General features: G+C 39.0%; 2 protein-coding genes across 2 annotated transcripts; both read right to left on the bottom strand.

Moving 5' to 3' along the window:
- Positions 1-1,052: 1,052 nt before the first annotated feature.
- LOC103513832 lies at positions 1,053-8,046 on the bottom strand. Its single transcript, XM_008478681.2, has 8 exons — positions 7,425-8,046; positions 6,275-6,474; positions 5,862-5,997; positions 5,423-5,567; positions 4,926-5,118; positions 4,217-4,364; positions 3,229-3,450; positions 1,053-1,090 (listed from the first exon to the last, which is right to left on the bottom strand). Exons 1-8 carry the CDS (start codon positions 8,020-8,022, stop codon positions 1,053-1,055), a joined length of 1,680 nt encoding a protein of 559 aa, XP_008476903.1. The 5' UTR covers positions 8,023-8,046.
- Positions 8,047-22,922: 14,876 nt separating this feature from the next.
- LOC103513830 (homeobox protein rough) lies at positions 22,923-24,981 on the bottom strand. The gene is made up of 4 exons (XM_008478679.3): positions 24,808-24,981; positions 24,417-24,527; positions 23,850-23,964; positions 22,923-23,673 (listed from the first exon to the last, which is right to left on the bottom strand). Exons 1-4 carry the CDS (start codon positions 24,979-24,981, stop codon positions 23,426-23,428), a joined length of 648 nt encoding a protein of 215 aa, XP_008476901.1. The 3' UTR covers positions 22,923-23,425.
- Positions 24,982-26,428: the final 1,447 nt, after the last annotated feature.

Below are 26,428 nucleotides of genomic sequence, written 5' to 3'. Positions count from 1 at the left end.
CAATACTCACTGGGCAATCCGAAGTAAGTAAAGAAAATTGTAATTAGATTTTTGGAAATAAAAAGCCCCTAGTGGCTAGTGGCTAAGGTGTAAGGCAACTTGAACCTTGAGGGAAATTCTTCTTACATATTTTCCTTCGCTTTTTCCCATAATCAGAAGGGGTCGGGGTTTTTCGTCAGCCTCTCAATCAGCCCTAACTAGGGTATTGCTTTGGGCTGAGATTTGGTTTTGGCTACAATTTTTTTTTTTTTTTTTTTTTGGGTTTTTGTTTGGGGTGGGTTTTTGTTTTGGGTTATTTTTTTTTTTTTTTTTTTTTTTTTTTTTACGAATGGATGCCCTTTGCACTCCATCCTCTAATTTCCTGCCTCGGTGGCGTAGTGGTCAAGACGCGTGCCTGGTAAACACTAAACAGGAGGGCGTGGGTTCGATACCAGTCGATTCATGGAATTTTTGAGAATTTGACCACATAATAATGGAGCTCTAAGGGTTAGGTGGTAGAGAATGCCTCCGATGTTAACCTCGCCTGGTGGTTCCCTTCCGCTCAAGAGTCCATTATTATTATTATTAATTTCAATGAACTTATTAGGAGTTCCTCCCACCTGCTTCCCTATTTCCAGTGCTGGACGCCTCCCTCATCACCCCATCCGGTCTGATCGCCGGCGAAGACGTCCAGTTCGGTCACCCAGAGCAATGTGTCCAGACACGGGTCCCCCTACCCAACTTCACGTCCAAATACTGTCTGCCCACGGCGACCTTTTCGCCCTATATGGAAACATATCCGGAATTTCACACCAATAAGACACGAGATTGGCCCCCTTACGATGTGGAGAAAAACGTTTGGGACTTTATTCGGGTATATTATTCCCGCCCTAGGCACAGTCAGGAACTCTGGGAAGTTCAGGAGTAGCTAGGAACATAAAACACATTCCATTCAAATGGGTGATATGAGCCAGCCTAATTAGCTAGCTTGGTAGCGCGTCTTTCTTGCGCTAGGCCGCGGGTTCGATTCCCGCCCCGTGCGGATTTTATCCTGAACGTATATTATTCCCGCCCTAGGCACAGTCAGGAACTCTGGGAAGTTCAGGAGTAGCTAGGAACATAAAACACATTCCATTCAAATGGGTAATATGAGCCAGCCTAGTTAGCTTAGTTGGTAGTGCGTCTGCCTTGTAAGCGCTAGGCCGCGGGTTCGATTCCCGCCCGGGGCGGATTTTGTCCTGATGGGATAATGTTCGTTCTCGGAACGGCTGGCTTTCTTCTATCCTGTCTTCCTTCTTTCTTCGATTTCGGTACGATAAGACATAAGCAGTTACAGCTCCCTCTGTCAAACCTCTTCAAAAAAGAAAAAAGTTATTGGGCGGAGCGGCGCGGTGCTTCGAACTCTTGACGTTCGCGCATCTCGACGCTTGATAGAAAGTTGCCCAAAATCGAAAGATATTTGTCCTTCGGTCCAGCTTATGCCAAACATTTAGATTGTTCTGAGGAGCGATTCGTATATGTTTAACTCATCTTTTAGGACTCCTTGCCCCTACACCTAAGCCTCAGAGTGGGCCTTTTGGGGAGAATTCTTCACAACTGTAGGTATTTATTTTTACTGAAAGTTTTTTTTTATGAACTTTGTAGGATTATTTCAATATGTATATATGTTTTTTTTTTTATTATTTTTTTTATTTGGTCTGGTTTCGTTGTATAACTCATGTAGTGATTTAAAGGATAAATGTTAAAAAATTGTTGAATATGAATATTGATTTGTTCATGGTTTAAATATGGAAAATCTCAGGATTCTTTGGTGGAAAAAATATCTAGCACTATTTCATATTTAAATAAAAACAAGAAAAAAATATTTTCGTAGAGAAAAAGAAAAAAAAATTCAGAAAAAAATTTGCGAGAGGTTTTTTCAAGCTTCCCAGACCTGTCCAGCATGAAGGTTCCCACCCGAATCCCACCCTCGGCACCTAACTTTGGTAGCACAACTTCGGAGTTCAGAAAGAGGAGGAGCCTAAGTGAAAGTTTAGGTGGGGGAAATTCTACTACGCATGTGCTACGACTCGAGCTTTCTAGACGATGCCAATTGACCAATTCTATATTCTACTGAGCTTTTCACACGATGCAACTTGTTCAGTATCAAGCGGTATTAGGGGAAATTTTCCCCTACCTATACTGCCTGATTTTACTCCTCCTCTTCTGAACTTTTTCAGTATACTGATAAAGTTAGGTACTTTGGGAGGGCATTCGGGTGGGGGCCTTGCTTCTCGACAGGTCTGGGTAGCTTGGAAAAACCCCTTGCAATTTTTTTTCCGACATTCCTTTTTTATTTTTTAATTTTATTATATTTTTATGATGTTGTGCCTATTTTATACACTTTTCAGTGGATTTATCGAAAATATGAAAGATGAGAGAAGAGGATTAGTTGTTATCATGCCAAAATAAATGCAAATAAACGACTTTTTTTAGTAATTTCAAAATATTCTGATGTCTACTTGACTTCTTTACTATTCTTCTAGGGGCTAATGACAATCGAAGTCGTGCCCCTTTTAAAATAAATTTATGAAAAAAAAAAAAAAAAAATTACTATTCTTTGCTTCCATTTTCAGCATGGGTTGATCGCAATTTATCCCCTGTGAGGCTGCAGGTTCGATTCCCGCCCGGGGCAAAGAAAACTAGTAAAATGGTTTTGTGGGGGGAAAGGACTATTATAGAAAGTATTTCATATTAATAGGTAGCTACTACATTTTAGGATCTGACCTTTGACCTCTTTACAAATACTATCAGCAATATTAATGATTTCGCTCAAATACTAATAATCGTTTGGAATACAATTTTGCTCAAATTCATATTCCAAAAGAGATCTAATTTTAAAGAGAGCTAAGGGCATTGATGAAATCCTAGAGAACTACAGGTGTAAATTATCTTCGGCTAAAAGAGTATTTTATGCAGGACTAACATTACCTTGTGCTAGGAGTATATTCTGCTGAAACAGTACTTAAATCTCTTTGAAAAAATGGCCCATTTTAAGGCAATCCAGGCTTTAGATCACTACTAAGGTCGGGGGGCGCAAAGTGAGTTTTGATCTCGAGTTACTTTACAACTAACTGTAATTAAACTCACAAAGACTTCATCACAAGACATGAAGATGTTACCTCGGCCGGCTCTATAACTTTTTAAACGGAGTAAACTCACCTTTGTTGGCTCCGGGGGTTTAAAAAAAAAAAGCTTTAGAGAAGGTACCTGTTACATGGATACACAAGTTTTTCCAGTCAGCACCGAGGTGAGCACCCTGACTCAGGGTACCGGGTTTCGATGTATTCCAGAGGATCAGGAATGATCGGTCATCTCTAGGGTTTTCAATAGGGATTGCTGGACACAGGGAAGTGTGAACCCGCAACTTCTGAACGCTAGCTCGACTCCGAGCCGCTAGCATTCTAACTGGGGAGTCAGCTTGATTAGTACCTGGAAATTGAACAAAGGTTTTTTCTTTACTGTTTTTAAGGAGTATGTGTCAAGCAACTATAACTGGTTAATGTCAGGTCTTAGGTCTTATCGTCCAGAAATTGTTACAGTACATCATGGAATACAGGGATAGGATAGAAATTTCTGCCGTTCCGAGAAACGAACAATATCCGTTTCAGGATATACGAAATTCCGCTCCCGGCTATTATGTTAATCTCGCACCGGCGACCTATTGCTTATAAGGTACAGACGCGCTACCAACCAAGCTAACTAGGCTGGCGAAATAGTTGTTTAACGAACAGACAGATGCAGATATTTGTTCAGAAAGATTCACTTGAAGTGTCGACAAGCCAGCGGTGGAGCGTCGATAGTAAGTTGAAAACACCAGTCCGCTAAGTACCACTAAGGTAAGTCAACGTTGCGCCGTGGTTAAGAACCCGGATCGGGTCATTCCTAAGGATAATTCACGTCTGCTGTCTTTTGCAATCTGACCCGAGCAACACTCTCGATGAGTATAGATGTGAGTAGGTTAACTAGCAGTTATAAAAAGTGTCAGCAGACTCGAAGGATTTTGACACTTTTATCCCTGAGAATAATTCAGCTAAAATAAGAGAGAGGTTTCAGCCCTATGGGATTTTTACTCCCTAGGGGAGTGGTACGAAGTGTTGAAATTTCTAGAGTGGGTGGAATGTCTCTAAGTAATAATGAACCTAAATGGTTTTTAGGCTGATCCCTAGACTTTTCCCCCTTCTTTTTCGCACTTAGCCTGTAGGTTCTATCTGATAGTGTCCACTTACTTTGTAGTTTGTGGAGATTTCATCATATACAATATGGCTACGAAGATGGGCAGTGTTTTGGAAACAGGACTTGATTCTGTTCAGAATCCCTTCAACACATATGATCACCAAACGAATCTGAAAAAGCAGAAAATACCAGTTAGCTTGAAGGGTAGCCACGTCTGCCTTGTAGTGCTAGGCCACGGGTTCGATTTCTCGCCAGGGGCGGATTTTATCCTTGAACAGATAAGGTTTGTTCTCGGGAACTACTGACTTTCTCCTAGCCTGTCCTGCTTCTCTCTTCGCCTTCGGGACAATAAACCCCCAAGTTACACAGTTCCCCCTATCCCCTTTAAAAAAAAAAAAAAAAAAAAAAAAAAAATGACAAGTGTGAGATGTAAAGTTATTTTCAGAAATGTAACCTTGAAAAGAAAAACCTTTTCAACTACTAAACAAAGACACATTTTAGGAACTACTCGTAAATCTCACCGAAGTCACACATGGCCTTGACAAGGTGTAGGCATTTTTCTTTTGGAAAACTCACCAATGTAAAAATGGACCACTGCTCCATTCAGTTTACATTAGATCAGCCATCAATTTTCCAGTGGTCAGTTTCCCCAAAAGGAAATACACCTATGCTTAGCGTGTAAGTAAATAAAATATATTAAAAAGTTAGAACTTTCAAATAAAATATCTCACCGAAGTGAACACCACATAGTAGACCAGTGTCGTAGGCAGTAGGAAGAGGAGCACAGTGAAAGCTATGGTGCCAATGAACAGCTGTTCTGTTGTGTACGGGACAGAGTCTACTTTGCCTGGCTCTGGATTTCGTTTCTTCCCGATAAACACCCGGGCGAGAATCAGCAGGCTTTGGAGTTGAATGTTGTACAACCTGTGAAAGAGAGGGGGGAAAAATATTGAATCGTGAGAGATAGAAGGAGAAGTCCAGCTGCAAAGAGAAGGAATTTTGAATGGTGTACCTACATGGGTTAGCATAATGGGACAACTTGTTCTAAGGTGAAAATCTACATTTTGTGGTGAATAAAATTTGCAAGTAAATTTAATGAAATTTTCTCGAATTTAAAAGATTCGCCGAATTCACTGAAATTTTGCAATTTCAAAATTAAAAAAAAGTCTCAACTGCTTTGAACTTACTACCTTCTGGTTGCCAGGCGAGTACCTACTTGGTTACTTACCTGGCAGCATACACGTAGATACAATACACGTGAAAACTGGCCAGCTTAAGCAGGTCAGATATGATGCACAGTTGAATTGTAAAGCCACAGTAGCCAATGAATAGGAATATTTGATACATCAGCTCGAGTAAGGGGCGAGATAGAACTGCAATGAAGAGAACAATAAAAGTGATAGAAAATAATTGAAGAAGGATTCTTAATTGTGTTAATCATACCTAAATGCTTATCACTATCACAATTGTTGTTCTCCACTCAATACATCTCACTAAATTTTATGAAGACTTGGATTCGAACCCCCAACCTCCAGATCCAAAGTTCACTAGGATTAATTTTGCCTTTTTTAGGTCCATTGTGTACCTAGGTATATTGAATTACAAAACCAATTACCTAAATGAATAAATAATAATTTTATTGATAAAGCCATAGAAGAAATCCTCACCTAGGAATGACCACCATAATTGAATGTGGTAGATGAAAAACTTGCCCAGGAGAAATGTTAGCGGGTGATTCAGCTTAAGACCGGCCGGGTTTCCTTGTAACCAAACCACCAACTGATGAAGTGTACTCACTATGGACTGAAAGAAAAAGATTAAGATTGGGTGCAAGCCAGCCTAGTCAGCTTGGAAGGAAGTGCATCTGCCTATTCTTTAAGCCTTCTCTACCCTAGCCCTATGTATATATAACCAGCAAATCCTCTGAATCCTCACAATCACCTCACACAGCCTCAGTGCTGGGAAAAGTCAGCAGATCTCACCCATCCAGATACCAACCATGTGCAACATTGCTAAACTTCAGTGATCCACCAAGAACTCATCAAAAAATAAATAATAATAAAATAAAATCACAACATACCTCACACTTATTAGAAACAAAAGAAAACAACTCATCCTCCGAGTGAATAAAGCTCTGGAAACAGTTCAGCAAGTAAGCTCCAACCAAGATATCAAACAGGATACACGTAACATGGTTCAATAGTTTTAGTTTGTGTTTCTTTGCTTTAATACTGACTAGACACCACAAGGTGTTTTCCAAGACACTTGTGAATTGATTGTCTGCAACAGAAAGGTGACATGGTATTGTAGAAGTATATTGATGAATACACAGTGAGAAAACCATGCATTAAATATCTAGATTTATTTATTTATTCATTCATTTATTATGCAAGGTGTTTTCCAAGACACTTGTGAATTGATTGTCTGCAACAGAAAGGTGACATGGTATTGTAGAAGTATATTGATGAATACACACTTATCTATGAGAAAACCATGCATTAAATATCTAGATTTATTTATTTATTCATTCATTTATTATGTTCAAGGTGTTTTCCAAGACACTTGTGAATTGATTGTCTGCAACAGAAAGGTGACATGGTATTGTAGAAGTATATTGATGAATACACACTAAGTAAACTTATCTATGAGAAAATCATGCATTAAATATCTAGATTTATTTATATTTTATTCATTCATTTATTATGCAAGTCCAAGAACAGGTGTATTTGATATCTGATATGAAAAATCAAGATAAGCGTGTCAATACGTACATAATAAGAGGTTCCTCTTTCATAAGCACAAGTGCCTAGGTTCTTTTTTGTTTGTATATTTATTTCAAGAGGGATTTGCGAAGGGTGACGGGATTGTGCCCATTCATTCGGAAGTAACTTGTCACCACAGCACATCACCCTAAATTATGTCTAATTGAAATCAAAAACTTAACCAAGACAGGTCGAAGGGTCGATTACACCGACTATTAGGAGCTTCATAAACCTGACATCGTCACTTAGACGGAGTTCCTAATGTCCTAATGGGGCGCTCAAAACTTCTCACTTTCTTGAAAATACGAAATGAAATTTCCATTTCGGCAGAAGTAGATGCCCCAGCCATCGGCGGATAGGGAGCGTACCTAGTTCTTTAAACAAATTTTTTATTATGTTTTTTTTTACCTTGGTATAATGTAAGAGTAAAAATAAATAATAATAAAACCTGGATAAATTGGTACTTACACAAAGAGGAAAATGTAAAGATCTTCAAGAATCTACAGATATTCAACATCTTTTGCAATGCTCCCATAACAACTACAATGCTGGATTGACTTCTATCTTCAAACACATCATGTTCATAGTAAGATTGATCCTTGTAAGACTTTTCAACATATCTTTGTAACATTTGAAAACAATCCCCCGTTGGGCTTGTATCTTCAACATTATAATTTAACAATTTAGATTTCAAAAAGGAACACCTATTGTATTGCACAAAAGTCACATCTACATTGTTCACATTGAATTCTTTGGTATTTATTATTAGTCTCCTAACATCAATAGAGTCATCAGTGATAGTTAATTCTACCCAATATGGTTTGTTATCTTGACTTGATTGACTTCTAGATTGTTTCTTCCTACTGTTAAACACTGAAACATCACCACTTCCAGTATTGCTAGAAATGTTATTGCAATATCCAATACTGTAAATATCTTCTTCACACATAGAATAATTGTTTAAGACATAGAAATAAACACAGTTATTATCGAATTGAACGGTTCCTTTCAATTCAAATGATTTGTCTGTATACAGCTCTGTAGGATAGATGATTATGACGGACATTTTGATTCTATTTGAAACACATTGAGTCCTGAAAACAAAATGAGAATAATTATGTAAATTTAACATGGGTAGAAAAGAAAAATCAATAATCAAAATGTGATCAATGAACTAAAGACAAGGGGTGGGGCTTACTAAATTCCTAACATCAATAGAGTCATCAGTGATAGTTAATTCTACCCAATATGGTTTGTTATCTTGACTTGATTGACTTCTAGATTGTTTCTTTCTACTGTTTAACACTGAAACATCACCACTTCCAGTATTGCTAGAAATGTTATTACAATATCCAATACTGTAAATATCTTCTTCACACGTAGAATAATTGTTTAAGACATAGAAATAAACACAGTTATTATCAAATTGAACGGTTCCTTTCAATTCAAATGATTTGTCTGTATACAGCTCTGTAGGATAGATGATTATGATGGACATTTTGATTCTATTGGAAACACATTGAGTCCTGAAAACAAAATGAGAATAATTATGTATGACCAACAATTTAACATGGGTAGAAAAGAAAAATCAATAATCAAAATGTGATCAATGAACTAAAGACAAGGGGTGGGGCTTACCAATATACATTTGAATGTCGATTTTGTTTAGTTTGAGATAATGGTCAAGTACGATATCATACATATTTCGAGACATGGTCTTCACTTGACTGGAGTGGTTTATGGACTGTCCCCTATCTGATAGACGTTAAAAAACAAGACTAAAGATAAAAGGACAGCCTTTCAATTCAAATGATTTGTCTGTATACAGCTCTGTAGGATAGATGATTATGATGGACATTTTGATTCTATTGGAAACACATTGAGCCCTGAAAACAAAATGAGAATAATTATGTATGAGGGGTGGGGCTTACCAATATACATTTGAATGTCTGCTGATTGAATTCCTTGTTAATCCTGGACTTTCATGCAAAGATTAGCAAGATATAAAAAAAATCCTCAAGATGATTCTATACCTACTCGAGTTAATATCAGTTAGTAAAGCCAACAAAAAACAAAGTAAGAGAAACATGAGGAAAGATGGAACATACTGGTGAAAATGTAATCAAAAGGTTTTCAACCTACCTCACTTTAGAAGCTGAACAAATGAAACTGATAATGAATGTTTCCTCTTCAAAATCCAACTGAATACTGAATAGTGAATAAGTACTTTTGAAAAGATGAACTTTAGAAAAACACAAAAAATATTAAATTAGAAACCTAATGCCTAATCGAAAAACATTTTTATATTTTATCGTACAGTGACCCCAGCCCCACAAAAAGTTATCACATGTAAAAATTTGAATATTTCGCGCGTTATAAAGTAGTCCGTGTCCGTGTTTAAAATTTAACGCTCTCTAGCGGTGAATTTTGTAACTGCTCTGGTGTCTATTGGGCTGCGTTCCTGAGGTGCGTGACATCAGCTGTGAATATTTCGCGCGTTATAAAGTAGTCCGTGTTTAAAATTCAACGCTCTCTAGCGGTGAATTTTGTAACTGCTCTGGTGTCTATTGGACTGCGTTGCGTTCCTGAGGTGCGTGACATCAGCTCTGTCGTACCTAGTGTCACGCACCTCCGTTTCTGTCACGCACCTGCCTCACTTCAAAAGTTCACAACTTCGCATTTTGGACTTACCTAAGTAGGTACCTACCTAATACTAATCAGAAAATATTAGATGCGAGGATAATGGTTGTGCAATGTTTTTAGAGGTTCAAGTTTGCCCCGGGCGAGAATCGAACCCGCAACTTGAGTTTCCTCTAATATCATTTAAAAAAAAAAAAAAAAAAAAAAAAAAAAAATAGGCTCACCTAATTAAGCTTAGGTGAGTCCAAGTACCTAGGTAAATTTCTAGTAGGCCTACATTTTTACTTCCTTTTTTCTCGAATTAGTTTATTTCCCCTTTAAGTATTATTCGCATACCTACTTATAGTTATTTGAAATATGATAACCAACTTTTAATTATAATGTGGATCTACAATTTTTTCGGTCAAGAGCCGCTTGGAGATCAAAATGAACCCCAAGGTAAACCTTAAGCTAAGTGGAGAGGATTAGCAAATGCTTTCATGTACAGCTACAGTTCCCTCTGTCAAACCTCTTCAAAAAAGAAAAAAGTTATTGGGCGGAGCGGCGCGGCGCTTCGAACTCTTGACGTTCGCGCATCTCGACGCTTGATAGAAAGTTGCCCAAAATCGAAAGATATTTGTCCTTCGGTCCAGCTTATGCCAAACATTTAGATTGTTCTGAGGAGCGATTCTTATATGTTTAACTCATCTTTTAGGACTCCTTGCCCCTACACCTAACCCTCAGAGTGGGCCTTTTTGGGAGAATTCTTCACAACTGTAGGTAATTTTTAGTCTTATTTTGGTCAATTTGTTGCAGCCCCCCAGCTTATGCCAAACATTTAGATTGTTCTGAGGAGCGATTCTTATATGTTTAACTCATCTTTTAGGACTCCTTGCCCCTACACCTAAGCCTCAGAGTGGGCTTTTTGAGGAGAATTCTTCACAACTGTAGGTAATTATTTTTAGTCTTATTTTGGTCAATTTGTTGCAGCCCAGAGATCCCTTCATTCGATATAAGCGTGATTCGTTCCAATGGGGTCTTTGTGTGCCAGAATCGTGTACTACCGAGGACATCCAGACTTCTCTCAATAAGACGCTGTCCATGGCATTTGCCAAACATCGCATCCACTTTCATGTTCAACTGACGGATGTGATGTGTTATTCCGCCGCGGAAATGGAAGCCAGACAAATGCCTCCGGCTGGACATTATTGGAAGTAAGTTTTTTAGGAGGAGCATAATAATTCCAGTGTTACAAGGACACGGAAATACCTATGCGGTAAACTGTTGAAGTTGAAAGATACCTATCTATCTTGTATAGGTTTTTTTTTCTTCTTCAATATCATGCTACAAGCACCAAATAGAAGACTAATAACTTTGAATTTCTTGTCCTATTCAACATGTGAAATTTTCTTCTCAAGGTCTTTCACGCACATGGTTTATAAAATTTAATAAGGTTAATAAGGTAGGTATGTACTATATGTAGGTACCTAACACCTATGGCAAATATCATGAGCTTGTGCTATTCCAGTCTCGAATTGAAAAGTCCATCGCGGGAATCCATAAATCCTAGGAATGATTTATTTTAAGAGGGTCCGAAGCTCGTTAGTTTTGACATATTTATTAGCTAATTTAACACACAAAAATCAGAAAGTAAATTATAGCGCCGAAGGCAATTTTTTGCAAAATTTGTTCAACCTTTTAGAAGCGCAGCCTGATCAACTTTAAATCTACTGGGCAGCCAGCATACACTTTTTTCAAAAAGTATGTAGGTACCTGAAGCTTGTCATTAATTAATTTTTGAGTTATCTACCTACCTAATTCTTAGATCCTCCTACACATTTTGTTCTCCACATACAGCTCTGCTGAACACTAAAAGAAGCAAAATGAAGTAGAGTGCCGCGCCGCAGGCGAAATTTTTGAAAAATTTGATCTGCAACCTTTCAGAAAAATAATGATAAAAATCCTCTGAACACATTTTTATTTTCTTTTACATTTTCCTTTCTTAAAAATCGAAATGAACTCGCGGGCCGCACGAAAGGAGCTGGCGGGCCGCAGTTTGTGCGCACCTAGTCTAGGACCTTAGGTAGTAGGAGTAGGTAATGTAGGTATAGGTACTCATTTCAAGTTTCAATTATTATTCACGCAAATTTTTCTTGTGAATACCTAATACTCGTACCTATTCCTGTACCAGGAACGAAAAGAGTGGGAGATAAAAGGTTTGTTTAATTTAGCAAGCCAGCCTAGTTACCTTGGAGGGTAGCGCGTCTGCCTTGTAAGAGCTAGGTCGTGGGTTCGATTCCCGCCCGGGGCGGATTTTGTCCTAAACAAATTAGGTTCGTCCTCGGAAAGGCTGGCTTGTCTTCCTTGCAAGTTCCTTCTATAATCTTCGCTTTCGGGGCGATGAAAACCTTAGCTCCCAGGGGCGGATTTTGTCCTAAACAAATTAGGTTCGTCCTCGGAAAGGCTGGCTTGTCTTCCTTGCAAGTTCCTTCTATAATCTTCGCTTTTGGGGCGATGAAAACCTTAGCTCCCTCTATGAAACTTATTTATAAAAATCACATCAATTTTGACGACTTGTCAAAATTTCGTGAAAATGTTCAACAGTCAACACAGGCGCGTTAACCGCTCACTCACACTGAGCTATGTACCTGCCTTCTGTTTAAAAGGTGTTTATAATTTTAAGTAATTATTCCTATCCTAAAACACATAAAATTCCATACCTCGGCTGGGATTAAACCCACGCCCTCCTGTTTACCAGGCGAGCGCCTTGACCACTACACCACCGAGGCAGGTTAATAAGATGATTTTAATAAAAAAAAGGACCGTAGAAGAAGAAGAAGAAGAAGAAGAAGAAGAAGAAGAAGAAGAAGAAGAAGAAGAAGAAGAAATAATTATTGGAGTGAGTTGCCAGAAGTTTCATATTGAGAAACATTAACATTAACAAGTTTCCATTTATATTTGATTGACAAAAAACTCATAACATACATTTTTCATATAAATGGTATACCCATCCGTATAACAGAGATATACGGAGATATTCATTAACATACTAAGTACTATTCCCTGTACACCATACACAGGTGTACTCCATAAATACAGTAAGCGGTAGGAAATTGAGGAGTCTGAGAATTCCATCACCCCGAAAGGATACGGATATCTGCTCCTCTGCCTCTCTTGTTTCCACAAATGTCAGTCGCTATCACGCGGACACAGTTATCTTTAGCAAAGTGAAAGAGATAGCCTCAAAAGTCATTCAGGGTAAAATGGGCAACAATTTCGCCCTTTGTTTGTAATTTCTTGTATTGATGTACATCATAACATATAAAATGTACATATTACCTACATAATTAATTGACTGAAAATAGTGGAGTCATCCATATATTATGTTGTGATGTTCTATATAGCTATTTGAATTTTAGTGGAGATGGTTAATAATAATAAAAAAAAACTTATTAATAGAATTAATAAGTGTACCTATGTCAGGGAGAACTTTGAAGAGAGTAACTGGAGTCTGAGAATTCCATCACCCCGAAAGGATACGGATATCTGCTCCTCTGCCTCTCTTGTTTCCACAAATGTCAGTCGCTATCACGCTGACACAGTTATCTTTAGCAAAGTGAAAGAGATAGCCTCAAAAGTCATTCAGGGTAAAATGGGCAATAATTTCGCCCTTTGTTTGTAATTTCTTGTATTGGTGTACATCCATTTGTTACCAGTGCATTCCATCATCTTGGTATCTATCGACCGAGTTTCAACTGTTCCTCATTGGCCTGTCACTCATCTATTGGGTCACCAAAGCGCCCGCCTGGCGCACTCGAATTTTGGTTCTCGCCAAAAAAAAAAAAAAAAAAAAAGCATCAAAAGTGTCCGTCCCACTTTCCTTTTAAAGAGAGGATAGGTGCTTTTCTTTTCATCTTCAGAATAGGTATGCAAATACCTGCCTCGGTGCCTGTAAGTAAGTATGTGCTTCTACTTGTTCATAGAACGACTATGTTGACAATGTTCAAGTCGATAAAAAAAAAAACAGTTTTTTTCTATCCGGTTAGAAACGTGAGGGACGGAGGATGAGCGCACCTCATTCCGTCCATAGTGATTTATTTCAATGGTGAAACCAGTTTCTGGCATTTATCTATCAAGTAAGTGAAATATAGTCTCTATAGCGCTGTCTAACTTTCTTGACTTAACGGGGAGGAGAGCTACCTCGTTCCTTAATACTGGAACTTGTCCTGGCGCACTAGCGTACTCTCAGATTTTGTGTTGAACCATAGTTACTTTAGGTATAGGTCTTTTCTTTTCTATCCCATATTTCATTTACAATTTTACACCTATTTTGGTGGCTTAGAGATCAATAAGTCTCCTGGTACTCAGGAAGCCGTGAGTTCAATCCTAAGGGAGGCCTTTTTTAGGTCCATTGTGTACCTAGGTATATTGAATTACAAAACCAATTACCTAAATGAATAAATAATAATTTTATTGATAAAGCATAGAAGAAATCCTCACCTAGAAATGACCACCATAATTGAATGTGGTAGATGAAAAACTTGCCCAGGAGAAATGTTAGCGGGTGATTCAGCTTAAGACCGGCCGGGTTTCCTTGTAACCAAACCACCAACTGATGAAGTGTACTCACTATGGACTGAAAGAATTAAGATTGGGTGCAAGCCAGCCTAGTCAGCTTGGAAGGAAGTGCATCTGCCTATTCTTTAAGCCTTCTCTACCCTAGCCCTATGTATATATAACCAGCAAATCCTCTGAATCCTCACAATCACCTCACGCAGCCTCAGTGCTGGGAAAAGTCAGCAGATGTCACCCAGATGGTCACCCATCCAGATACCAACCATGTGCACACAATCACCTCACGCAGCCTCAGTGCTGGGAAAAGTCAGCAGATGTCACCCAGATGGTCACCCATCCAGATACCAACCATGTGCAACATTGCTCGTGCATCTGCCTATTCTTTAAGCCTTCTCTACCCTAGCCCTATGTATATATAACCAGCAAATCCTCTGAATCCTCACAATCACCTCACACAGCCTCAGTGCTGGGAAAAGTCAGCAGATCTCACCCATCCAGATACCAACCATGTGCAACATTGCTAAAAATATGATATATGATGATGTTCTCTGAAAAGCTTATAAATGACCCCTTAATTTGCCAAGTTCGTGTTTATTATGACAGCTCCATTTTTATGCTTATGATGATGAAAAGAGGAGAGTTTTGTTGGTCTCCGATTATGCAAAGAGTCTGAGTGAGGTCTTCAGTTTACAGAAATACCTAATACTAGTTACAAAGTCAGTATTGCAATCAGTGCAAATTATCAAAATCGGGAAATGGGTGGAAATATCTGTTTTAGGGTCCCTTGATTCCCAAAAAATGTGGTTTTTAAGATTATGGTCAGTATGTATTAATGTATTAGGTATATATTAATCTCATCTTATCCTAACTTCCCAGAGTTCCTGCCCATGGCCTAGGATATGAGCCCTTGTCAAAACTGAATAAAATTCCCAGATAAAGTACAGTATACGTATAACGTATATACCCAACCTCGATCTCGGCCATGCCTTTTCCACAAGTTTGGCCATGCCTCGGGATGAACTAGCGGGATTCCGGAGCGAAGCGACGGAATTCAGCTAGTGTATTATATATTAATCTCATCTTATCCTAACTTCCCAGAGTTCCTGCCCAGGGCCTAGGATATGAGCCCTTGTCAAAACTGAATAAAATTCCCAGATAAAGTACAGTATACGTGTACGTATACCCAACCTCGACCTTGAAGTGGTCAAAACTGAATAAAATTCCCAGATAAAGTACAGTATACGTAGGTATATACCCAACCTCGACCTTGAAGTAAAAAAACCTCAAGTCCAAGAACAGGTGTATTTGATATCTGATATGAAAAATCAAGATAAGCGTGTCAATACGTACATAATAAGAGGTTCCTCTTTCACAAGCACAAGTGCCTAGGTTCTTTTTTGTTTGTATATTTATTTCAAGTACTTCATCAGTTGACTTTTAATATACGTATGCTGTTACAAATAAATTTTGATCCTACATATTTTGGTTAAGTTATGTTTAGGGTTAGGGTTAGGTTTATTATAGGGACCGGTCCTCCCTAAAATGTGTCAAAATATATAAGACCTTGTTTATATTGGTGGGAAAAGGGACTTTTCAGTCCTTTCCCAGCAGGATAAACAAGGTATATTCTATTCTATTTTCAGTTCATTCCCTCGTTCTGGACGTCAGGTGTTACTCTGGTGTTTACCTCATGTGTGGCTACTCTCGTTCCTCCAGTTCTGGCACTTCTGAGGGGCAGCCCACCAAAAAGTTGTGATACCCAACCATTTAAATCGGATGACAATGTTAGTCTAATACCCGAACGTTTGAGTAAGTGCCATTAGTTACGCCTTCACTCGAAATGACAATCGGAATGATAGTGATGTTAGTCAGTTTCCATGTTCTTTTCATATCTTCTTTCAGCTCTTCATGCGCCTTTACATGCTGTTACAAATAAATTTTGGTCCTACATATTTTGGTTAAGGGTTATGTTTAGGGTTAGGGTTAGGTTTATTATAGGGACCGGTCCTCCCTAAAATATGTCAAAATATATAAGACCTTGTTTATATTGGTGGGAAAAGGGATTTTTCAGTCCTTTCCCAGCAGGATAAACAAGGTATATTCTATTCTATTTTCAGTTCATTCCCTCGTTCTGGACGTCAGGTGTTACTCTGGTGTTTACCTCATGTGTGGCTACTCTCGTTCCTCCAGTTCTGGCACTTCTGAGGGGCAGCCCACCAAAAAGTTGTGATACCCAACCATTTAAATCGGATGACAATGTTAGTCTAATACCCGAACGTTTGAGTAAGTGCCATTACCTATAATGCTCAGTCAAATTTTTGCTAATTTTGTTAAGAACTTAAATACCGATACACCAAAGTTAAAGAATGAGAGCTAATCACATAAACTACAGGCGAATGTCCGGTACGCCTATATTTCTTTTTTTACTTTTCTCTTTTGTAGGGCCCTTTTAACTCAACTACTAAAGCATCACCAAGCCTTTATCACTGAGATTTTGGACAGCTCCTCAAAAGACTGGATTGCAACCGGAACAGCCATTAAAAAGTGTTCAGGCAATCAGTCCTTTAAGGATCAACCACAAGCGATGTTCCCTAAAGTAATGCTTACTGGAACTTGGCCTGGCGCACTGCAGTGCCCTCAGATTGATCCGGAACTGGACCACATTTAAGGATTTTAAGGTACATATAAAGCTGCTAGACCCATACCTATCTGTCGAAAGAGATCACTCCTTGTCCAGGACTATTAGACTTTTGCTACTTTATTGTGTTCCAAAGAAGAACTTTTATCCACTTCTTTTATTCAGTAGGTAATACCTACAATAAAAACTGTTGGTACCTAGGAACCTAGGTACCTAATCCTTTATTAACTTACGTTAGGTACATTAAGTGGAAGTCTTAAAAGGTGCCTTTCGTAGCATTGGCAACTAATTTATGCAAATTAAAAACACTTTTAAATAGGTAATTAAAAACACTTTTAAAGAAGCACCTGTTTTTTTTTTTTTCAAGTAGGTGTCAAAAAAGGAAGGCCTGTTTAGTAAGGTATTTATCGAAACAAAACGGCAATCTAAATTTCACACCCCGTTCGTTGTTAGTCGAAGAAAATCACGACAAACCTTTATTTCTAACGAAGAAAATCAAAGTAATTTATTTCTAAACTGTTTCGATCAGCAGCGAGGAAAATTCAGCAATAAAAATTATCATTATCGTTATGAAAAATATGCGTTAACTTACCTAAATAGGTACCCTGTTGAAAAAGCCGCCCTGGACAAGTTTGGAGAGTAGCAAGTGGTGAAATTCCCACATTGATTACAAAATGGTTATTGTTATTTGTCTGAAATGTCTGCTCGTGCTTTTCAACAACAATTTACGCCATATTAAATTTTCAAAATGTATTGTACTTTTTTTTTCGCCGAAAGATTCGAACGTGAAGTGAAACGCTTTCGAAGTACTTTCCATTTCGACATCTTTGTAGGTACTTATGTGGGAAATAATACCCAGAGGAAAAGCCAATGGCGGCGTCGCATTTTATCCCTTTCTATCTTAATTGTATCATAATAGGGGATAAAGGGATTATGTGTGGAGAGTGTGGTAGAGTATATTCTATATTCTATCAGAGGAAAATATATGAAGCGAAACAGAAATTAAAATAAAGGGGATTTAGCTAAAAAGTAAAAATGTAAATAACTTCCGGAAAGTTCCGGATACATACCTACATAGGCGATTCCTCCAGGAGAGAGGTATACGGAGGGACTCTCCCTCCTGAAACTTCTCTCCCTCTGACCAACAGGAATTTTTTAATTGTGTTAAGCATACTTATTTAAATGCTTGTCACAAATATCGTTCCCCAATTATTACATCTAGATAAATTTTATGACTTGACTTGGACTCGTACCAGCAATCTCCAGATCCAAAGTCCAACGCGTTAACCACTGCACCACTGAGGTTTGTTACCCTCTCTGACCAACAGACCAGCATTAAACTCTGCAAATGCTGCAGAACGATAGCTAACTTCACTACAGATGCGTTGGGATTGGGAAAGTAACACAACTATGCTCATACTGTTGACAATAATGCTCATGGTGTTAAGCATACTTATTTAAATGCTTGTCACAAATATCGTTCCCCAATTATTACATCTAGATAAATTTTATGACTTGACTTGGACTCGCACCACCAATCTCCAGATCCAAAGTCTAACGCGTTAACCACAGCACCACTGAGGTTGGTTACCCCCTCTGACCAACAGACCAGCATTAAACTCTGCAAATACTGCAGAACGATAGCTAACTTCACTACAAATGCGTTGGGATTAGGAAAGTAACACAACTATGCTCATACTGTTGACAATAATGCTCATGAATCGACGTCGATTGACGGCCGGTCGACTATGTTTGGACACACCTTGAGACTTAACTCTTTCTGAAAAAGAGTCTCACATACACGATTAACCGTCGATTGATGTGAATCGATGAGGATCGACGTCGATTGATGTGAATCGACGTCGATTGACGGCCGGTCGACTATGTTTGGACACACCTTGAGACTTAACTCTTTCTGAAAAAGAGTCTCACATACATACCTACCTAGGTACATTTGGGTTGGTATTAGCAATTTAGCACCACGATTATAATGGATTGAGACAGGGTCATTTCAATGAGTCGATCAAAATATGTAGAGTAAATTTCTTCAGGTGTACTCCATACACCGTGTACTCCCTTCTGGTCCTGTTCGCCCTGTACACCATACACAGGTGTACTCCATAAATACAGTAAGCGGTAGGAAATTGAGGAGTCTGAGAATTCCATCACCCCGAAAGGATGCGGATATCTGCTCCTCTGCCTTTCTTGTTACCACAAATGTCAGTCGCTGTCACAGTTATCTTTAGCAAAGTGAAAGAGATAGCCTCAAAAGTCATTAAGGGTAAAATGGGCAATAATTTCGCCCTTTGTTTTTAATTTCTTGTATTGGTGTACACTGAATTATAACCAAAAAAGTGTCTAAATAAATACATCCATTTGTTACCAGTGCATTCCATCATCTTGGTATCTATCGACCGAGTTTCAACTGTTCCTCATTGGCTTGTCACTCATCTATTGGGTCACCAAAGCGCCCGCCTGGCGCACTCGAATTTTGGTTCTCGCTTTCATCTTGGCGCACCTCATTCCGTCCATAGTGATTTATTTCAATGGTGAAACCAGTTTCTGGCATTTATCTATCAAGTAAGTGAAATATAATCTCTATAGTAGCGCTGTCTAACTTTCTTGACTTAACGGGGAGGAGAGCTACCTCGTTCCTTAATACTGGAACTTGTCCTGGCGCACTAGCGTACTCTCAGATTTTGTGTTGAACCATAGTTACTTTAGGTATAGGTCTTTTCTTTTCTATCCCATATTTCATTTACAATTTTACACCTATTTTGGTGGCTTAGAGATCAATAAGTCTCCTGGTACTCAGGAAGCCGTGAGTTCAATCCTAAGGGAGGCATGGAATTTCATCCTCAATAGTATTTGTTTGTTTTACTTATATCTCATTTCATTCTATATGATTTTTATTTATTCTTCAGAGATTTCCGAGACCATACCCGGGCATAGTACTTTCGGTTCATGAACAACCGCGGACCCAAGTTTGGGAATTACTGCTTTAGCCCTTTTCGCTGCTTTAGACCTTTTCGAGCAGTATGAATAAGCACTCTTATTATGACCGTTTTACTTATATCTTATTTCATTCTATATTTCTATATGATTTTTATTTATTCTACAGAGATTTCCGACACCATGCCCGGGCACAGTACTTTCGGTTCATGAACAATCCGTTCTACATTCGTATGCCTCCGTACATCTTCGGTATATGTGCTGCCTACATGACGGACGCTTTGGTCAGAATGGACTTCAAGTTCTCCGTGGTAAGTCGTGAAATTCTGGTGTTTCTGTTGTCTTTGGTTAACCAAATTCTTCCCAAAAACCTATCCATATTTTTCTGTGGAAGTTTGCACATGATGTGATAGTAGTGTGGCTGTCCTGAACGAGATTACCTACAATATTATGGGAAAACTTTGAACTACATCTTTCTGACTCCTTATGAGTTCACGTAAAGTGACGTGATGGCAGTGTGTTTCTGCCTTTAGTCCATTGCTTTAAAAATCAAAATTTGTGTGTGTGTGTGTGTGTGTGTGTGTGTGTGTGTGTTTTATTGTGAGAAATTCTTTGTGTCTTCTGTCCCTCATCAACAGATTCAAAAGACAGTCATCTTCTGGACCAGTTTATCATCGATGTTCGCAATCATCTACCTGGGAGCCCACTTCCTTCTTCCTGGACACGCGTATAATGTCTGGGAACATGTGACCTTTGCCATACCGTTCCGATTTGTGCTCGGCTCTGGTTTAGCCATGGGGGTTATCATAGAACACTGTGGTGGTTATGGTAAGACCTTTATCTTGTTATCTTTCTGTTAGGTCTGTACACTATATATGTTAGTAATGTTTTAGGAAACCTTTGCGAGGTACGACAGACAGGTGGAAGTTTTGAATACCTCTCTGAAGTTGTGAATTTGTGCTGTAAAATGAACAAACCATTTAATCGGCCAATATGTTATCTCTATTGCAGAATTGCAAAACAAGGAAAATCTAGTCACTACAAATACCACCTTGATAATTGTAGCAGGAATGATGACCGTGGGAATTCCTCTCTCAAGTTGTTTGAACCACTTTGACGAGGTAAAAATAGAAATCGCAACCTCCATGACCGAGTGCGGGTAGCACACTGGACTTGCACTCCGGAGGTTCCGGGTTCGATTCCCGGAGGGGTTTTTTTTATTGTAGTGTATTTACTACATCACTAAGATTGACTTGAAGAAAGTTGTGACTTGTTGCCAGTACCTTTATTGACTGATGATGCTCCAGATATGGATATTATGGATATTAAACTTAGTTTAATTGCCAGCCTAGTTAGCTTGTAAGGTAGCGCGTCTGCCATGTAAGCGCTTGCAAACCGGAGGACTAGGGTTCAAATCCGAAGAGTCGAGGTTTTTTGGGCTCTGTGCTTGGAATACGGGGTGCACTCAGCCTCGGGTATTTGGCGTTGACCTTTGATCTTACTTTATTATTATTTATTTATCTTTTCAACTTTTTCACCATCCCCTGGGACTTGTTCATGAGCGAAGGCTTCTCCTCCTACAACATGTATATCTTTGTAAGTACATTTTTTCCCCTTATTTTCTTTTTTTTTTATTTATCTTTTCAACTTTTTCACCATCCCCTGGGACTTGTTCATGAGCGAAGGCTTCTCCTCCTACAACATGTATATCTTTGTAAGTGCATTTTTTCCCCTTATTTTCTTTTCTTTTTACAATTTACTCCTTGAGTGATGATACTGATGACGTCAAATAGGACACAAATTTTGACTGGTTGGCCAATTAATTTATTTTATGTCCCAACTTGAGCTCGAGCCCCAACCTCCAGATCTAAAGTCCACCGCGCTAATTACTACATCACTGAGATTGACTTGAAGAAAGTTGTGACTTGTTGCCAGTACCTTTATTGACTGATGATGCTCCAGATATGGATATTAAACTTGGTTTAATTGCCAGCCTAGTTAGCTTGTAAGGTAGCGCGTCTGCCATGTAAGCGCTATAGGCAGCGAGTTCGCTACCCGCCCGGGGCGGATTTTATCCTGAACGGATAATTTTCGTTCTCTGAACGGATGGCTTTCTCCTATCCTGCCTTCCTTCTCTCTTCGATTTCGGGACGATAAGACCTTAGCAGTTACCTACAGTTCCCTCTTCAAACCTTTTAAAAAAAAAAAAAATCTTAATATCCCGTATTGGCCAATTAATTTATTTTATGTCCCAACTTGAGCTCGAGCCCCAACCTCCAGATCTAAAGTCCACCGCGCTAATTACTACATCACTAAGATTGACTTGAAGAAAGTTGTGACTTGTTGCCAGTACCTTTATTGACTGATGATGCTCCAGATATGGATATTAAACCTGCCTTCCTTCTCTCTTCGATTTCGGGACGATAAGACCTTAGCAGTTACCTACAGTTCCCTCTTCAAACCTTTTCAAAAAAAAAAAAAAAATCTAATATCCCGTGCCTTAGCAGTTACCTACAGTTCCCTCTTCAAACCTTTTCAAAAAAAAAAAAAAAAATCTAATATCCCGTGTTTCCACTATTTTTCAGATTCTACGTTTCCTTGGTGACCTCGGTTTGGTGACTTTGCTGGCGTTTTTCACCACCATATTATTAGAAGGTCCCATGACAATATCCCGTGTTTCCACTATTTTTCAGATTCTACGTTTCCTTGGTGACCTCGGTTTTGTGACTTTGCTGGCGTTTTTCACCACCATATTATTAGAAGGTCCCATGACGGAGCTGAGAAAAAAACTGATGCCTCCACAATACACAACACGGTGATATCACAAGGTGGTCAATTGAGGTGCTCGAAAATTCTGGTGTGAGCACCACACGGCTTTCTATTAAATTATCGAACTAGAAAAAGGGACATTAGCTAAAAAAACTTTGGATTGAGTGAATCCAGTGGAAGTCCAAACGCAGAGCGAAAAAACATCGACCCTTTCGGGAATGTGGGATTTCCAGCGAGCAACGGAGGTTATTTAGTATTTTACAAGAATAGATGTACACAGAAAATAAAGAAGCGCTGATTTAACTACCCTGTAATTAACCTGCCTGGGTGGTGTAGTGGTCAAGATGCTTGCCTGGTAAACAGGAGGGCGTGGCTCCAATCCCAGCCGAGGTATGGACTTTTATCCTTGACAGAGCTGAGAAAAAAACTGATGCCTCCACAATACACAACACGGTGATATCACAAGGTGGTCAATTGAGGTGCTCAAAAAATCTGGTGTGAGCACCACACGGCTTTCTATTAAATTATCGAACTAGAAAAAGGGACATTAGGTAAAAAACTTTGGATTGAGTGAATCCAGTGGAAGTCCAAACGCAGAGCGAAAAAACATCGACCCATTTGGGAATGTGGGACTTCCAGCGAGCAACGGAGGTTGTTTAGTATTTTACAAGAATAGATGTACACAGAAAATAAAGAAGCGCTGATTTAACTACTCTGTAATTAACCTGCCTCGGTGGTGTAGTTGTCAAGATGCTTGCCTGGTAAACAGGAGGGTGTGGCTCCAATCCCAGCCGAGGTATGGACTTTTATCCTCGATATAATTTGAGAATTTGACCACAATAATAGTAGTAGCCTTCTGCTGGAGTAAAGGGACTTTTCAGTCCTATGCGAGCAGTATAAATAAGCATTATTAAACTCACCTGTACTGCTGATCAATCTGCGCCTTCTCGATTCGCTTATCCTTGGCCCGTCGGTTCTGGAACCAGATCTTGATCTGCGTTTCGCTCAGTGCCAGCTCTTCAGCCAGTTCGAACCGGCGCCCTCGAGAGACGTACTCGTTCTTCTGGTATTCCACCTCGAGGCGGTAGGTCTGGTCTTGGTTGAGAATAGAGGCGGTGGATTGAAGTAGGTTGACTGGTGAATGTTGAACACGCTGGTCGTATGCTGATGAATCGTTGAGGGAACCGTTTTATTCAACGGTGCACGGAAAAACGTTCCTTTAGATTTTCCACTGGACGAAATCCTCGGTGGACTTTTAAAAGACGTTTCTGGGGAAGAGTTCTGATTTTGGGTGAAAGACGTTTCTTGGGAACCCTGATGAGTTTGTTTTTGGTTTCGACTTGCTTTTTCCCTGTTTTCTGAAGTTTCTTCGATGAATTGTAGGTTGGTGCTGTCTTTCATTTCGTCATCACTTTCAGACAGATTTGCCTGATCTTCGATCTCTTCTTGCTGCATCTGCGGACAACTTGATACATTTGACGGTTTTGGTGCACCTTGAGGTGTGTTTTTCAGCCGTTCATTGTTATCTTCCTTGAATTCTGTGTTAAATTATACCAGTATTACCAGTTTATTATAACGGTTTTACTGACGTATTACACCAATTTTCCCAGCTCCCAGGGGGGGGGAAAACCGTTTTATTCAACGGTGCACGGAAAAACGTTCCTTTAGATTTTCCACTGGACGAAATCCTCGGTGGACTTTTAAAAGACGTTTCTAGGGAAGAGTTTTGATTTTGGGTGAAAGACGTTTCTTGGGAACCCTGATGAGTTTGTTTTTGGTTTCGACTAGCTTTTTCCCTGTTTTCTGAAGTTTCTTCGATGAATTGTAGGTTGGTGCTGTCTTTCATTTCGTTATCACTTTCAGACATCTTGGGAACCCTGATGAGTTTGTTTTTGGTTTCGACTAGCTTTTTCCATGTTTTCTGAAGTTTCTTCGATGAATTGTAGGTTGGTGCTATCTTTCATTTCGTCATCACTTTCAGACAAATTTGCCTGATCTTCGATCTCTTCTTGATGCATCTGCGGACAACTTGATACATTTGACGATTTTGGTGCATCTTGAGGTGTGTTTTTCAGCCGTTCTTTGTTATCTTCCTTGAATTCTGTGTAAGTTTCAGACTTTCTATTTTGGTTGATTTCTGGTTTGCCACATTTTTCAACTGTATTTCGAGTGTTGTTGATTTCATCTACTCCATCAGCGTGTTCGTCAAGTGCTCTTTCTTTAATGTCATTATTGTTGTTTTCACCCTGGTTTGCCACATTTTTCAACTGTATTTCGAGTGTTGTTGATTTCATTTACTCCATCAGCGTGTTCGTCAAGTGCTCTTTCTTTAATTTCATTGTTGTTGTTTTCACTCAGGGCATCTTTGTTGTTGACAATGTTGTTTCTGTTGTTGGCCTGGCCGTAGAGTTTCTCAAAGAATTCTCTCGGCGTGAGACACTTTTTTGTTTTCGGATTGCTTTTTATCGACATGATGATGGAGAAGGTAGGTTTGTTCCTTCAATTTTAGGTTCTTGTCAAAAAGTTCAAAGACATTTAGGTAAGTACCTTCTTTTATGCCGCAACACGAATTGTCGAAAGAGATCACTCCTTGTCCAGGACTATTAGACTTTTGCTACTTTATTGTGTTCCAAAGAAGAACTTTTATCCACTTCTTTTATTCAGTAGGTAATAATAGGTACCTACAATAAAAACTGTTGGTACCCAGGAACCTAGGTACCTAATCCTTTATTAACTTACGTTAGGTACATTAAGTTAAAGTCTTAAAAGGTGCCTTTCGTAGCATTGGCAACTAATTTATGCAAATTAAAAACACTTTTAAAAAGGTAATTAAAAACATTTTTAAAGAAGCACCTGTTTTTTTTTTTTTAGGAATCGACCATTTATTCATAATTTTTACCCATTTGCAACTCCTCCATTGTACATAGGACGACTATGTTGACAATGTTCAAGTCGATAAAAAAAAACAGTTTTTTTTCTATCCGGTTAGAAACGTGAGGGACAGAGGATGAAACGTGATTGCAGTATCCTATTATTCACACCAAACCGGATTTGATGCCCGGATTCTATCTGCTTTCTACCCTCGTCGACTTTCAAAAGGGGAATTCCCTTTGGGAAATCTCACCCCACACCACTGGATTCTACATCGCACTTATATCACAATGGTGGAACGCATCAAGCTGGAATTGATTCTATTATATTGTTATTGTCACGTTGAGAAAAATATACAGGGTGTTATTGTCACGTTGAGAAACATATACCTATAGGGTGTTATGAATTTTAATTTTCTACAAAGTGTCCAGGAACCATTCCCTGGAAGAACATCTCCGGGTCTCACTCCGAACTTTTCAAGTGTATCTAGTAGTCAAAGTATACTTTCCGGTTTAGCAAAGCACGGAGCAATTACATACTAAGAATGGGTCCTAGGGAAGATCCTTGGAAAACAACGGTAGGTAGGGAACCGATGTATAAAATATCAGTTGGAAGTACCGATGACTCAAGGTATACGTATAAGTAGATGTGGTAGAGTATATTCTATATTCTATCTAATGAAAATCTTTATTAGATTACGCTCGTGGGCATTGAGCATTTGTATGGATGCGAAGACTATTGTTGTGTTTAAAGGCGTTTATGTAGATACTTACTTCTAGTTATTCGCAAGCCCTGCCCGTATGAACGACGCAACTTTTTTTTCAGTCCTATTGGCTAGGATAAACAAGAGAAATAAAGATAAAAAACATAAAGAGACCGAAATGTCAATTATTAAGAGGGTTCACAGAGGAAGCTGTAACAACGGAGGTTCGTCCCGAAATCGAAGAGAAAAGCAGGACCAGGATAGAAGAAAGCCATCAGCTGTTCCGAGAACGGACCTTACCTGTTTAGTATAATGTTCACCTCGGGGGGTGTTTCAAAGTCATAG

This window comes from Diaphorina citri, unplaced genomic scaffold (genome assembly GCF_000475195.1).
Source record: "Diaphorina citri unplaced genomic scaffold, Diaci psyllid genome assembly version 1.1 scaffold1032, whole genome shotgun sequence".
NCBI classification, from domain to species: Eukaryota; Metazoa; Arthropoda; class Insecta; order Hemiptera; family Psyllidae; genus Diaphorina; species Diaphorina citri.
This window is presented reverse-complemented; position numbering and strand designations above follow the sequence as displayed.